Below are 14,064 nucleotides of genomic sequence, written 5' to 3'. Positions count from 1 at the left end.
AAATAAGTCAAATCACAATTATAAGGAGTAAAAAACTTCTCGCCTGCCTATAGTCTGAAAGAAACCCATGAGATCCAAGAGGGATATTGGCGCCCACCAAAGAATGATCAATGTCTGCTTTTCAAACTTTGAATTTCAAAATCCAAGATGGTGGCCTGTTCGCCATATTGTAGACCGATTGGTCCCAAATGTAATAACTATAACAACTAGAGAAACCTACACATGAAATTTCAGAAACAGAAATAAAAATAGCGGTAACAAGAATTGTCAACGGACGGACGACAGACTAGCGACGAAAGGCGATTTGAATATGATGAGGGTGGGCTAAAAACCTACCCTATTTTTCAGTCATGCTACATGAAATCTGAAACATAATATCTTTTTTTGGCTCTATTCGTAATATTTTTTTTTCATGAAGCTTTAATTCTTCAGATTATTCAATGTTAACAGGGCTCGCACTATACGGAGCTTAAAGTGGTATTTCTTGTATTTTTCATTCAGATAAACTGTTGTAAAACATACAATGTGGGAATATCGATGCATATATATGATCCTTCAGATCCAGAAATGCACCAACATACCATTCAGATAGAGGGAAGGAATACCATGCACAATTCTTGAATTCTGGTATTTCCTATTTTTTGTATTTATTTGTATGTTTGGTCATACTTAGGTCACTTAGTCTAGTACATATTACATACGAATCATAGGATAATGGAGCAATAAGAACGTTCAATTAAGGATTCCGAAAATAAGTATCAGATTGGAGATGTTTTGAGTACGTGAGTGTTACCATTGTATGCCTATAATAATAATTTATATAAAAAGAGCATACCTTGTGGAAAGACTGTTTGCTGTGAACTGAGCCTCTCTCCTTCTGTAATAGGTTCCTATAAATGACATCGAGAGGACACTTAACACGCGATTTCCGTAAAAGTATATGATGGTGTAACGGTTGCGTGACCGAATATACCTGCTGCTACGATATGCTGCAATTACAGCTTTAATACGGTCCATTCTATCTTAGATCGAGAAACTTTAAAACGCAAACTAAATATTGCCAACAATATATTCAAATCAATGGCTAGGTTACTCAATATCACATAACAACCATGTTCTAGTTCAGTTACACCTGGTAAATTTATTACTGAATTACTATGTACAACCTGTACCTAATACCGCCTAGGTTGGGTATAGAGTCTGTTTCACTATAGCAAGTCAGCTTCCTGTGTACTATTACGATATTTGAGCTGATAAGCAAATTAAGGACTAGAAGAAAACTGTATCTACTTACCACATTATCCTGATTCCCCTCAGAATTCTGACTACCACGCACCCCTTCTGTTGTGTAAGGATCAGCGTTGTGACAGTCAAATTTCTCCATATCACAATTGCGATCACCAGTCCTTGCTTCTTTAACACATCGTTTGGTGTCAGAAATTTCAAGAGGTCCTCCCTCTGCTGGTTTTTCAGCATTCAGACTATCACGGACTCTTTCTCCGGCGTGCATCTCGTCACTGTAGCTTTCGGATATTTGTACTCCCTTATGAATCTCATTTTTTTGAGAGTTTGGGATACTTTTGCTCGATTGGATCTCGTGTCGACTGTTATATGTTCCTTCTTCCACAAGAATGTCAGCATTTTTACTGTCACGAATCATTTTCGATGCAGGCGTCCTAGCGATTTGGCCGACACGAACCACTTCTGCCTTTTCTATTTCATATACTTGTATATCAAATATTCCTTCTCCTACATCTTTTACAGCATTAAGTCTAGATGTATCGTCCCCTCGATGTGTCTCATCTTTGAGTCTGTAATGCGGTTTACCTCCTGCATGCGTCTCATCATTATGACTGTAAGACGTTCCTCCTCCCGAGTGAGTTTCTTCCCGGAGAGTGCCAGCCGTTCCTCCTCTGTCTTGTATATCAGCTTTGTTGCAGTCATGAATTTCTTTTGTTTCAGTTTGATTCTCCCCTTTTCCTTTTTCCCTGGATGTATCAGCTTTGTAACAGCTACGGATCCTATCTATCTTCGCGTTGTTATAGTTAGGAAACTCTACTTCTAGGTTTTCCACCGAGTTAACGTTGCCATATATGACCTTGTAACTTATTCCACCTTCCACGTTGAACTCGTATTTTCCCATCAAGTGTCTTTTATCATGTCTGTCGGACGTATTTCGGCTCACCCGTGTCTCATCAATTTGACTGTCAGTCGGCAATCCTCCACTTCTTTGACTACCACACTTTCTCCCTATTCTCACGTATTTGGTATTATTTTGATTGTCAATAGTTCCGCCTCCTGCGCTTATTTCATCATTTTGATTGTCATTTTCTCTTTCATCTATGTGTGTCTCATCAACAGGATGCCCTTGTTCCGAACATATATTATCATTTCGAATGTCAGATCCTATGTCTTCTGTGTGCATCTCGTCATGTTGGCTAATAGGGTCCCTTCCATCCGCACGTGTTAGTATATTTTGACTGTTGGACTCCTTTTGTCTTGCGAATGTCCCGTTATTATGACTATTGGACTCCTTTTCTTCCGCAAATGTCTTGTCATTATGACTGTTAGACTCCTTTTCTCCTGCTAATGTCTCGTTATTTTGACAATTAAACTTCTTTTCTTCCGCGAATGTCTCGTTATTTTGACTGCTAGACTCCTTTTCTTTTGAGACTGTCTCGTTAATTTGATTGTTAGACTCCTTTCCTCCTGAGAGTGTCTCGTTATTTTGACTGTTGGACTCCTTTTCTTCTGTGAATGTCTCGTCAGTATGACTTTTGGACTCCTTTTCTCCTGCGAATATCTCGTTATTTTGACAATTAAACTCCTTTTCTTCAGCGAAAGTCTCGTTATTTTGACTGTTAAACTCCTTTTCTTTTGAGACTGTCTCGTTATTTTGATTGTTACACTCCTTTTCTCCTGCGGCTGTCGCGTCATTATGACTGTTGGATTTCCTTTCAAGTACTACTGTCACGTCATAATGACCGTTAAACTCCTTTTCTCCTGCAAATTTCTCTTCATTTTGACTATTGGATTCCCCATCTCCTACAAATGTTTTGTCATTTTCACTTTTAGACTCCCCTTCTCCTGTGACTGTACTGTTGATCTCCCCTTCTCCTGTGACTGTACTGTTGATCTCCCCTTCTCCTGTGACTGTACTGTTGGTCTCCCCTTCTCCTGTGACTGTACTGTTGGTCTCACCTTCTCCTGTGACTGTACTGTGGGTCTCCCCTTCTCCTGTGACTGTACTGTTGGTCTCCCCTTCTCCTGTGACTGTATTGTTGGTCTCCCCTTCTCCTATGACTGTACTGTTGGTCTCCCCTTCTCCATTGACTGTACTGTTGATATCCTCTTCTCCAGTGACTGTACTGTTGGTCTCCCCTTCTCCTGTGACTGTACTGTTGGTCTCCCCTTCTCCTGTGACTGTAGTGTTGGTCTCCCCTTCTCCTGTGACTGTAGTGTTGGTCTCCCCTTCTCCTTTGACTGTAGTGTTGGTCTCCCCTTCTCCTGTGACTGTACTGTTGGCCTCCCCTTCTCCTGTGTGTACCTCCTCATGAATACCCTTTCCAGTGTAAAGCCTATTCGTGGGAGTGTGTTGGGCATGGGTCTTCATCATTGTCTCATTTGGGCTGTCAGTCCTTTCTATTTCTGCTGCTGTAGGGAACAGATCACAGTTGTGATTATGGCATTTGGTATCGGTTCTGTTAGAAAATGCATGACGTACTCCATGGCTATTTTCTTTCCAACCTGTTGGGTAAGAAAGTAGAAATTTCACGACATAAGGAATAAAGTATACATGCACTTGTTTTATTTTGAGAAATTCTGTCCATTTTATTCGCGATATTTTAAATCGCGAGAATGATCTTACCGCAACATTTAAATAGTAAGATTTAATCAAACAACCACCATTACATGTATTCACTCTGGGGTATTTGACGATGCCATACCTTCGACTGTTTGAGTCACTAAGTGTTTGAATCATCATACTTTACTTCATGTACTAATTTTGACAGTGTTCTTAATTTCACAATAATCAATTTTCTCTCTTTACAACTTTTTGTAGGAGAGATAATTGACTTGATCCTGCAACTGTTTCACATACCGACGAATATTTAGTGATGGGAATCGGAAGTAAAAATTACAATCGATTAACAGATGGACGTGTGGAATGTAGTCTTTTGTCATTTGTTCTGTACATAAATCTTGTTTAAACAGATAGTAAATAATGGAAACAGTATTATCATCCTGACCGTCCGTGTCAGCCATTTTGTTTACAATGGTTTTGTCAATCGAAGTTTCGAATCTTTCACCTGCAATAGTTAAATAACTTCTTCACATTCTCAAAAGTGTTTTAATTCGTTAATTTATACCTAATATGTCAATACGAAATACTTTATCCGTCAATTCGATCATCTGACTTTGTTCTTTATCTGAGGGAACTTTTTCTAGCTTCAACAAGAATTAATCTTTTCTTCGCATCAAACAAGCGTCTCGCTTAGTGCGAATCGAAGAAAATAACCGACAATATGCTTTCGTTTTTAATGTCATCTATAAGGAAATGGTTGCAAGATAAACAGAATACATGGTTAAAAGCCTCGTTATCTCGGCTTTCATGAGTCTTGCACCAAAAAAAACCTTGTACTGTAAGATACTAATCATGTATTCACTATTGATATGGCTGTTATAATATTATACATTGATGTTTTTTGTATACTCGTTAAAGTTAATTATATATGTAAATGTGCCATAAATAGATAAAAATGTTGAAATGCTGGAATGAACAGACAAACATGTATAATACGTTATAATCTAGCTTTACAACACTGAATTAATACACAGTAGAATATCTTACTTTTTATGTCTTATGTATGTTTAGATGGCAATGTACATACAGAAATCACTTTACAATTTCTAATAATAATGTACAAATGTGAAATGAAATTGTAGACCACAACTCCTCATCATGGTCTGACTGTATTATACGTACTTACTGGCATAATGATTTTATTTGTACTTGTGAATTTAACACCAATATATTATAAGTATTGCAACTTTTGTTGGTGAAAAGCATATTAAAAGCTTTTGCTGGACGACAGTACGCAAATAACAGCACATATAACTTTAACATGGTCACCTGGTATATTACATTACGTAAAAGATAAAAATTTTGGTGTGTATCATTGAATGATATTGGCAGTCACTGAATGATGGGCATTACCTCTGCATTTCAATTTTCTTAATCATCTTTGCATTGAACTATTTGATAACAGAAGAAAATCACAATGGAATGTTAGCCAACTTTGTCAAAATATATGATACTGTGGTTGAAAAAGATATCCTTCCAGAACATTTGGTGAAACAGTGATTTAATTAAAGATGCTCCATCGCCGATAGAACATAAATGATATTCATCATTTGAACAATAATTGGTATTTAATCGTGTATATATATTTGTATAATTAACACAAAAATAATTGAAAATTATTTATTTTGTTTTTGGTGCATGTGCAATCAGCACTTCATTCCAAATAAGATATAGTGCCACGTATTTTCTTCGGGATGCAATAAATTATTTTTCATATTTTTAACATTAAGTAAAATTAGAAGCTCAAACTTTTCAATGGTGGTAATGGTGTAAAGTAAGTAACTTTTGTAACTGAAGAAAAAATACTTAATCGTCTGCTCCTGTTTTTGTTAGTGAAAAAATACTATTTGTCAGAGGTGGAGCATCTTTAAGACGTCTGCTAGACATCGATCTTGTTTTTGTCAGTTCAGAATTAAAACTATGCATACATTAGAACTAGAAAACATCGGGGAACGTAAAGATAATATTTGAAATAGATACGGTTTAATAGTAAGTGATACATATTGTAATTAAAGAATGCCATTGCCAATAAATGTTTAGGCTGCCTTTTAGAATGATTCTCTTATTTCTATTTGAGAATTAGTGATAAATGTGCTTGTTATCTTGTTTCCAAGAATAGTAACAAAACAAGGACACATTACCATTTCAGGCGAATCAGAGGAGTAATAAGCATGTGAAATTTCACCAACAACTGTAATTGTGTCATTATTTTATCAAGCAGCCACCATCACTGTCATGTAACGCTCTGTAGGCCCAGCTGTGTTAAAGTAGAAATAACAATCCGGTCTAATCTTTCTAATCATTCCTAACAAATTCCACCTTATAGGCACAGGTAGAACTTAAACAAGTTGTCTAGAGAGAGGTGTACAATTTTTATTATGATGACAACGGCTGCGACGTTTGTATTATATTTATGGCAGATTTGTAAATAACAGTACTCGATGAAGGTCACACAGATACTCTGTGGAATCTGGGAGAGTTTGATCAGTTTTCATATTTTTATGGACAGACAGACAGACAGACAGACAGACGGACAACCTGATTACTACAGGGCGCCCGCATCTCGATGCAGGGCTCTAACTTCAGTTAAAATGGTATATAATATATCAATGGAAAAAAGATCAAAAAAAAATAATACATACCGATTGTAGTTTGATTTGATGGTGAAAATGAGTTTGATGTTATTTCCGGTTGAATGTTTATGATTTCAGTTTGGGTACCTATGATGCATTGGAAGGGAGTCCTTAGAGAAGGAACTGGTGCTGTTTCACATGGATCCGATATTGGTATACCGTAGGAAAATGCTACGTCAAAGGTTGGTGTTCTTCCGATATCAGTAGTATCTGACTTATATAAATCAGCCGAACAGAAACCATATGTGTCCATCGGCACTGAAAATCCATCATCTGATAGTTGATCGTTGGTGCAAACAGGAATACAATTTTCATTTGGAGCTGCATGTACCGGTAAGAAGTCTTCATTTTCCAAAAGCTCGCATACATGCAACACGTTTTGATCGTCCCCAGTGTGGCTATGATCCGACCAATGTTCTTCAAAACATGCACTAGAACTTGTGCTTTTGATTTTTGTACATTCTGCTTTGAATGGTAGATTTTTATTCTTTTGCCATGTTTTATCTATAAAATTGCTATTGCATGGCGGTTCTTCAGGTTTAACTGTCCCCACATTGTAACCTGTCGCTTCATGCCTATACTTTTCTTCCGTCCCGATTGATAGAGTGCTGTAAATACCATCCTTAACACTGTCCTTTAGGTATGTCATGTGTGAAATGTTTTCTTGAGATTCCTCATTGGCTGAATAACTCGTCTACCTAACACTTTCTTTTTGTCATTCGATTTAATGACCCCGAATTTCTTTTTGACATTCGACATTATGTCTGCCAGTGTCTTCTTAAATCTACAAAACCGGCCATGTCGCTTTTTACCTTCTTTCGCAGGCTTTATAGTATGTTTGGTATGTAGCTGACCACAATCAAACATCGCGGATTGTACAACGATATTGTGAGGTGTGTGACGGATGCTCCTTGTCGAGGAGAGACTACTGCTCTTACTGGAAACTGCTAGCAAATCCATAACGTCATATGATATAGGGGTGCTCTCCCTTTCTTCATTTTTCTGCTCACTCATTTTGGTGCTAGTCTTAGCTCTTGATTGGAAAATCTGAAAATATGTAAACAAATATATATTTACAATAAGAAAAGCAGTAACATTACACACAACATTTTTCTCAAAGCGTTAGAGACATAGAAATATGACTTAATATTCAAAATACCCCAAAAATAAGCCATACAAATACACGTGCAATACTCTTGGTATCAATAAAAACTATAATTATTGTATGCCATTCCAAACCAACAGTAAGATGTGTATATAATCACCAGTATAGGATGTGTGTATTATCACCAGTATAGGATGTGTGTATAATCACCAGTGTAGGGTGTGTGTATAGTCACCAGTGTAGGATGTGTGTATAATCACCAGTGTAGGGTGTGTGTATAATCACCAGTGTAGGATGTGTGTATAGTCACCAGTGTAGGATGTGTGTATAATCACCAGTGTAGGATGTATGTATAATCACCAGTGTAGGATGTATGTATAATCACCAGTGTATGAGTGTGTATAATCACAAGTATAGGATGTGTGTATTAATTACCAGTGTAGGATGTGTGTATTTATCACCAGTGTAGGATGTATGTATAATCACCAGTGTATGAGCGTGTATAATCACCAGTGTAGGATGTGTGTATAATCACCAGTGTAGGATGTGTGTATTATCACCAGTGTAGGATGTGTGTATTAATCACCAGTGTTGGATGTGTGTGTAATCACCAGTGTAGAATGTGTGTGTAATCACCAGTGTAGGATGTGTGTATTATCACCAGTGTAGGATGTGTGTATTAATCACCAGTGTTGGATGTGTGTGTAATCACCAGTGTAGAATGTGTGTGTAATCACCAGTGTAGGATGTGTGAATAATCACCAGTGTAGGATGTGTGTATAATCACCAGTGTAGGATGTGTGTATAATCACCAGTATAGGATGTGTGTATAATCACCAGTGTAGGATGTGTGTATTATCACCAGTGTAGGATGTGTGTATTAATCACCAGTGTTGGATGTGTGTATAATCACCAGTGTAGGATGTGTGTATAATCAAGAGTGTAGGATGTGTGTATAATCACCAGTGTAGGATGTGTGTATAATCACCAGTGTAGGATGTGTGTATAATCACCAGTGTAGGATGTGTGTATAATCACCAGTGTTGGATGTGTGTATAATCACCAGTATAGGATGTGTGTATAGTCACCAGTGTAGGATGTGTGTATAATCACCAGTGTAGGATGTGTGTATAATCACCAGTGTAAGATGTGTGTATAATCACCAGTGTAGGATGTATGTATAGTCACCAGTGTAGGATTTGTGTATTTATCACCAGTATAGGATGTGTGTATTTATCACCAGTGTAGGATGTATGTATAGTCACCAGTGAAGGATGTATATATAATCACACGTGAAGGATGTGTGTATTAATCACCAGTATAGGATGTGTGTATAATCACCAGTGTATGATGTGTGTATAATCATCAGTGTAGGATGTGTGTATAATCATCAGTGTATGATGTGTGTATAATCACCAGTGTATGATGTGTGTATAATCACCAGTGTATGATGTGTGTATAATCACCAGTGTATGATGTGTGTATAATCACCAGTGTAGGATGTGTGTATAATCACCAGTGTATGATGTATATATAATCACCAGTGTAGGATGTGTGTATAATCATCAGTGTAGGATGTGTGTATAGTCACCAGTGTAGGATGTGTATATAATCATCAGTGTAGGATGTGTGTATAGTCATCAGTGTAGGATGTGTGTATTTATCACCAGTATAGGATGTGTGTATAATCACCAGTGTATGAGTGTGTATAATCACCAGAGTAGGATGTGTGTATAATCACCAGTGTAGGATGTATCTATAATCACCATTGTAGGATGTGTGTATAATTACCAGTGTAGGATGTGTGTATAATCACCAGTATCGGATGTGTGTATAATCACCAATGTAGGATGTGTGTATTTATCACCAGTGTTGGATGTGTGTATAATCACCAGTGTAGGATGTGTGTATTTATCACCAGTGTAGGATGTGTGTATTTATCACCAGTGTATGAGTGTGTATTTATAACCAGTGTAGGATGTGTGTATAATCACCAGTGTAGGATGTATGTATAATCACCAGTGTAGGATGTGTGTATTTATCACCAGTGTAGGATGTGTGTATTTATCACCAGTGTAGGATGTGTGTATTTATCGCCAGTGTAGGATGTATGTATAGTCACCAGTGTAGGATGTGTGTATAATCACACGTGAAGGATGTGTGTATTAATCACCAGTGTAGGATGTGTGTATAATCACCAGTGTAGGATGTGTGTATAATCACCAGTGTAAGATGTGTGTATAGTCACCAGTGTAGGATGTGTGTATAATCACCAGTGTAGGATGTGTGTATAGTCACAAGTGTAGGATGTATGTATAGTCACCAGTCTAGAATGTATGTATAGTTACCAGTGTAGGATGTGTGTATAGTCACCAGTGTAGGATGTATGTATAGTCACCAGTGTAGATGAGTGTATTAATCACCAGTGTAGGATGTGTGTATAGTCACCAGTGTAGGATGTATATATAATCACACGTGAAGGATGTGTGTATTAATCACCAGTGTAGGATGTGTGTATAATCACCAGTGTAGGATGTGTGTATAATCACCAGTGTAAGATGTGTGTATAATCACCAGTGTAGGATGTATGTATAGTCACCAGTGTAGGATGTGTGTATTTATCACCAGTGTAGGATGTGTGTATTTATCACCAGTGTAGGATGTGTGTATTTATCACCAGTGTAGGATGTGTGTATAATCACCAGTGTAGGATGTGTGTATAATCACCAGTGTAAGATATGTGTATAATCACCAGTGTAGGATGTATGTATAGTCACCAGTGAAGGATGTATATATAATCACACGTGAAGGATGTGTGTATTAATCACCAGTATAGGATGTGTGTATAATCACCAGTGTATGATGTGTGTATAATCATCAGTGTAGGATGTGTGTATAATCATCAGTGTATGATGTGTGTATAATCACCAGTGTATGATGTGTGTATAATCACCAGTGTATGATGTGTGTATAATCATCAGTGTATGATGTGTGTATAATCACCAGTGTAGGATGTGTGTATAATCACCAGTGTATGATGTATATATAATCACCAGTGTAGGATGTGTGTATAATCATCAGTGTAGGATGTGTGTATAGTCACCAGTGAAGGATGTGTATATAATCATCAGTGTAGGATGTGTGTATAGTCATCAGTGTAGGATGTGTGTATTTATCACCAGTATAGGATGTGTGTATAATCACCAGTGTATGAGTGTGTATAATCACCAGAGTAGGATGTGTGTATAATCACCAGTGTAGGATGTATCTATAATCACCATTGTAGGATGTGTGTATAATTACCAGTGTAGGATGTGTGTATAATCACCAGTATCGGATGTGTGTATAATCACCAATGTAGGATGTGTGTATTTATCACCAGTGTAAGATCTGTGTATAATCACCAGTGTAGGATGTGTGTATTTATCACCAGTGTAGGATGTGTGTATTTATCACCAGTGTATGAGTGTGTATTTATAACCAGTGTAGGATGTGTGTATAATCACCAGTGTAGGATGTATGTATAATCACCAGTGTAGGATGTGTGTATTTATCACCAGTGTAGGATGTGTGTATTTATCACCAGTGTAGGATGTGTGTATTTATCACCAGTGTAGGATGTGTGTATTTATCACCAGTGTAGGATGTATGTATAGTCACCAGTGTAGGATGTGTGTATAATCACCAGTGTAGGATGTGTGTATAGTCACAAGTGTAGGATGTATGTATAGTCACCAATGTAGAATGTATGTATAGTTACCAGTGTAGGATGTGTGTATAGTCACCAGTGTAGGATGTATGTATAGTCACCAGTGTAGGATGAGTGTATTTATCACCAGTGTAGGATGTGTGTATAGTCACAAGTGTAGGATGTATATATAATCACACGTGAAGGATGTGTGTATTAATCACCAGTGTAGGATGTGTGTATAATCACCAGTGCAGTATAGGATGTATGTATAATCACCAGTGTAGGATGTGTGTATAATCACCAGTGTAGGATTTTTGTATAATCCCAGTGTATGAGTGTGTATAATCACCAGTGTAGGATGTATGTATAATCACCAGTGTAGGAGATGTGTATTTATCACCAGTGTAGGATGTGTGTATTTATCACCAGTATAGGATGTATTTATAATCACCAGTGTAGGATGTGTGTATAATCACCAGTGTAGGATGTGTGTATTTATCACCAGTGTAGGATGTATGTATAATCACCAGTGTAGGATGTGTGTATAATCACAAGTGTAGGATGTGTGTATTTATCACCAGTGTAGGATGTATGTATAATCACCAGTGTAGGATGTGTGTATTTATCACCATTGTAGGATGTTTGTATTTATCACCATTGTAGGATGTGTGTATAATCACCAGTGTGGGATGTGTGTATTTATCACCAGTGCAGGATGTATCTATAATCACCAGTGTAGGATGTGTGTATAATTACCAGTGTAGGATGTGTGTATAATCACCAGTATAGGATGTGTGTATAATCGCCAATGTAGGATGTGTGTATTTATCACCAGTGTAGGATGTGTGTATTTATCACTAGTGTAGGATGTGTGTATAATCACCAGTGTAGGATGTGTGTATTTATCACCAGTGTAGGATGTGTGTATTTATCACCAGTGTAGGATGTTTGTATAATCACCAGTGTTGGATGTTTGTATAATCCCAGTGTATGAGTGTGTATATTCACCAGTGTAGGATGTGTGTATAGTCACCAGTGTAGGATGTATATATAATCACACGTGAAGGATGTGTATATTAATCACCAGTGTAGGATGTGTGTATAATCACCAGTGTATGATGTGTGTATAATCATTAGTGTAGGATGTGTGTATAGTCACCAGTGTAGGATGTGTGTTTTTTTCACCAGTATAGGATGTATGTATAATCACCAGTGTAGGATGTGTGTATAATCACCAGTGTAGGATGTTTGTATAATCCCAGTGTATGAGTGTGTATAATCACCAGTGTAGGATGTATGTATAATTACAAGTGTATGATGTGTGTATTTATCACCAGTGTAGGATGTGTGTATTTATCACCAGTGTAGGATGTATGTATAATCACCAGTGTAGGAGATGTGTATTTATCACCAGTGTAGGATGTGTGTATTTATCACCAGTATAGGATGTATGTATAATCACCAGTGTAGGATGTGTGTATAATCACCAGTGTAGGATGTGTGTATTTATCACCAGTGTAGGATGTATGTATAATCACCAGTGTAGGATGTGTGTATAATCACCAGTGTATGATGTGGGTATAATTATCAGTGTAGGATGTGTGTATTTATCACCAGTATAGGATGTATGAATAATCACCAGTGTAGGATGTGTGTATAATCACCAGTGTAGGATGTGTGTATTTATCAACAGTGTAGGATGTGTGTATAATCACCAGTGTAGGATGTGTGTATAATCACCAGTGTATGATGTGGGTATAATATCAGTGTAGGATGTGTGTATTTATCAACAGTGTAGAATGTGTGTATAATCAACAGTGTAGGATGTGTGTATAATCACCAGTGTAGGATGTATGTATAGTCACCAGTGTAGGATGTATGTATAATCACCAGTGTAGGATGTGTGTATTTATCACCATTGTAGGATGTGTGTATTTATCACCAGTGTAGGATGTGTGTATAATCACCAGTGTGGGATGTGTATATTTATCACCAGTGCAGGATGTATCTATTATCACCAGTGTAGGATGTGTGTATAATTACCAGTGTAGGATGTGTGTATAATCACCAGTATAGGATGTGTGTATAATCGCCAATGTAGGATGTGTGTATTTATCACCAGTGTAGGATGTGTGTATTTATCACCAGTGTAGGATGTGTGTATAATCACCAGTGTAGGATTTGTGTATAGTCACCAGTGTAGGATGTGTGTATAGTCACCAGTGTAGGATGTATGTATAGTCACCAGTGTAGAATGTATGTATAGTCACCAGTATATGATGTGTGTATAATCACCAGTATATGATGTGTGTATAATCACCAATATAGGATGTGTGTATAATCACCAGTGTAGGATATGTGTATAGTAACCAGTGTAGGATGTGTGTATAATCACCAGTATAGGATGTGTGTATAATCACCAGTGTAGGATGTGTGTATAATCACCAGTGTAGGATGTGGGTATTTATCACCAGTGTAGGATGTATGTATAATCACCAGTGTAGGATGTGTGTATTTATCACCAGTGTAGGATGTGTGTATTTATCACCAGTGTAGGATGTATATATAATCACCAGTGTAGGAGGTGTGTGTTTATCACCAGTGTAGGATGTGTGTATTTATCACCAGTATAGAATGTATGTATTATCACCAGTGTAGGATGTGTGTATAATCACCAGTGTAGGATGTGTGTATTTATCACCAGTGTATGATGTATGTATAATCACCAGTGTAGGATGTGTGTATAATCACCGGTGTAGGATGTGTGTAT

The 14,064-nt window shown here is 37.3% G+C and overlaps 1 protein-coding gene across 2 annotated transcripts in view; it reads right to left on the bottom strand.

Annotated features, from left to right (window-relative positions):
- The window catches only part of LOC138306225 (serine-rich adhesin for platelets-like), a 34,128-nt gene that overhangs the window by 8,102 nt on the left and 11,962 nt on the right, over positions 1–14,064 (bottom strand). For both annotated transcript variants that reach the window (XM_069246626.1, XM_069246632.1), the window contains exons 2-4: positions 6,508–7,545; positions 1,295–3,747; positions 836–890 (exon numbers count right to left, since the gene is read on the bottom strand). In XM_069246626.1, the coding sequence (XP_069102727.1) occupies positions 836–890; positions 1,295–3,747; positions 6,508–7,147 (3,148 nt within the window). In that variant the 5' untranslated portion in view covers positions 7,148–7,545. The remainder of the gene's footprint in view (positions 1–835; positions 891–1,294; positions 3,748–6,507; positions 7,546–14,064) is intronic.

The sequence above is a fragment of the Argopecten irradians genome, chromosome 1, assembly GCF_041381155.1.
Source record: "Argopecten irradians isolate NY chromosome 1, Ai_NY, whole genome shotgun sequence".
Classification (NCBI taxonomy): Eukaryota; Metazoa; Mollusca; class Bivalvia; order Pectinida; family Pectinidae; genus Argopecten; species Argopecten irradians.
This window is presented reverse-complemented; position numbering and strand designations above follow the sequence as displayed.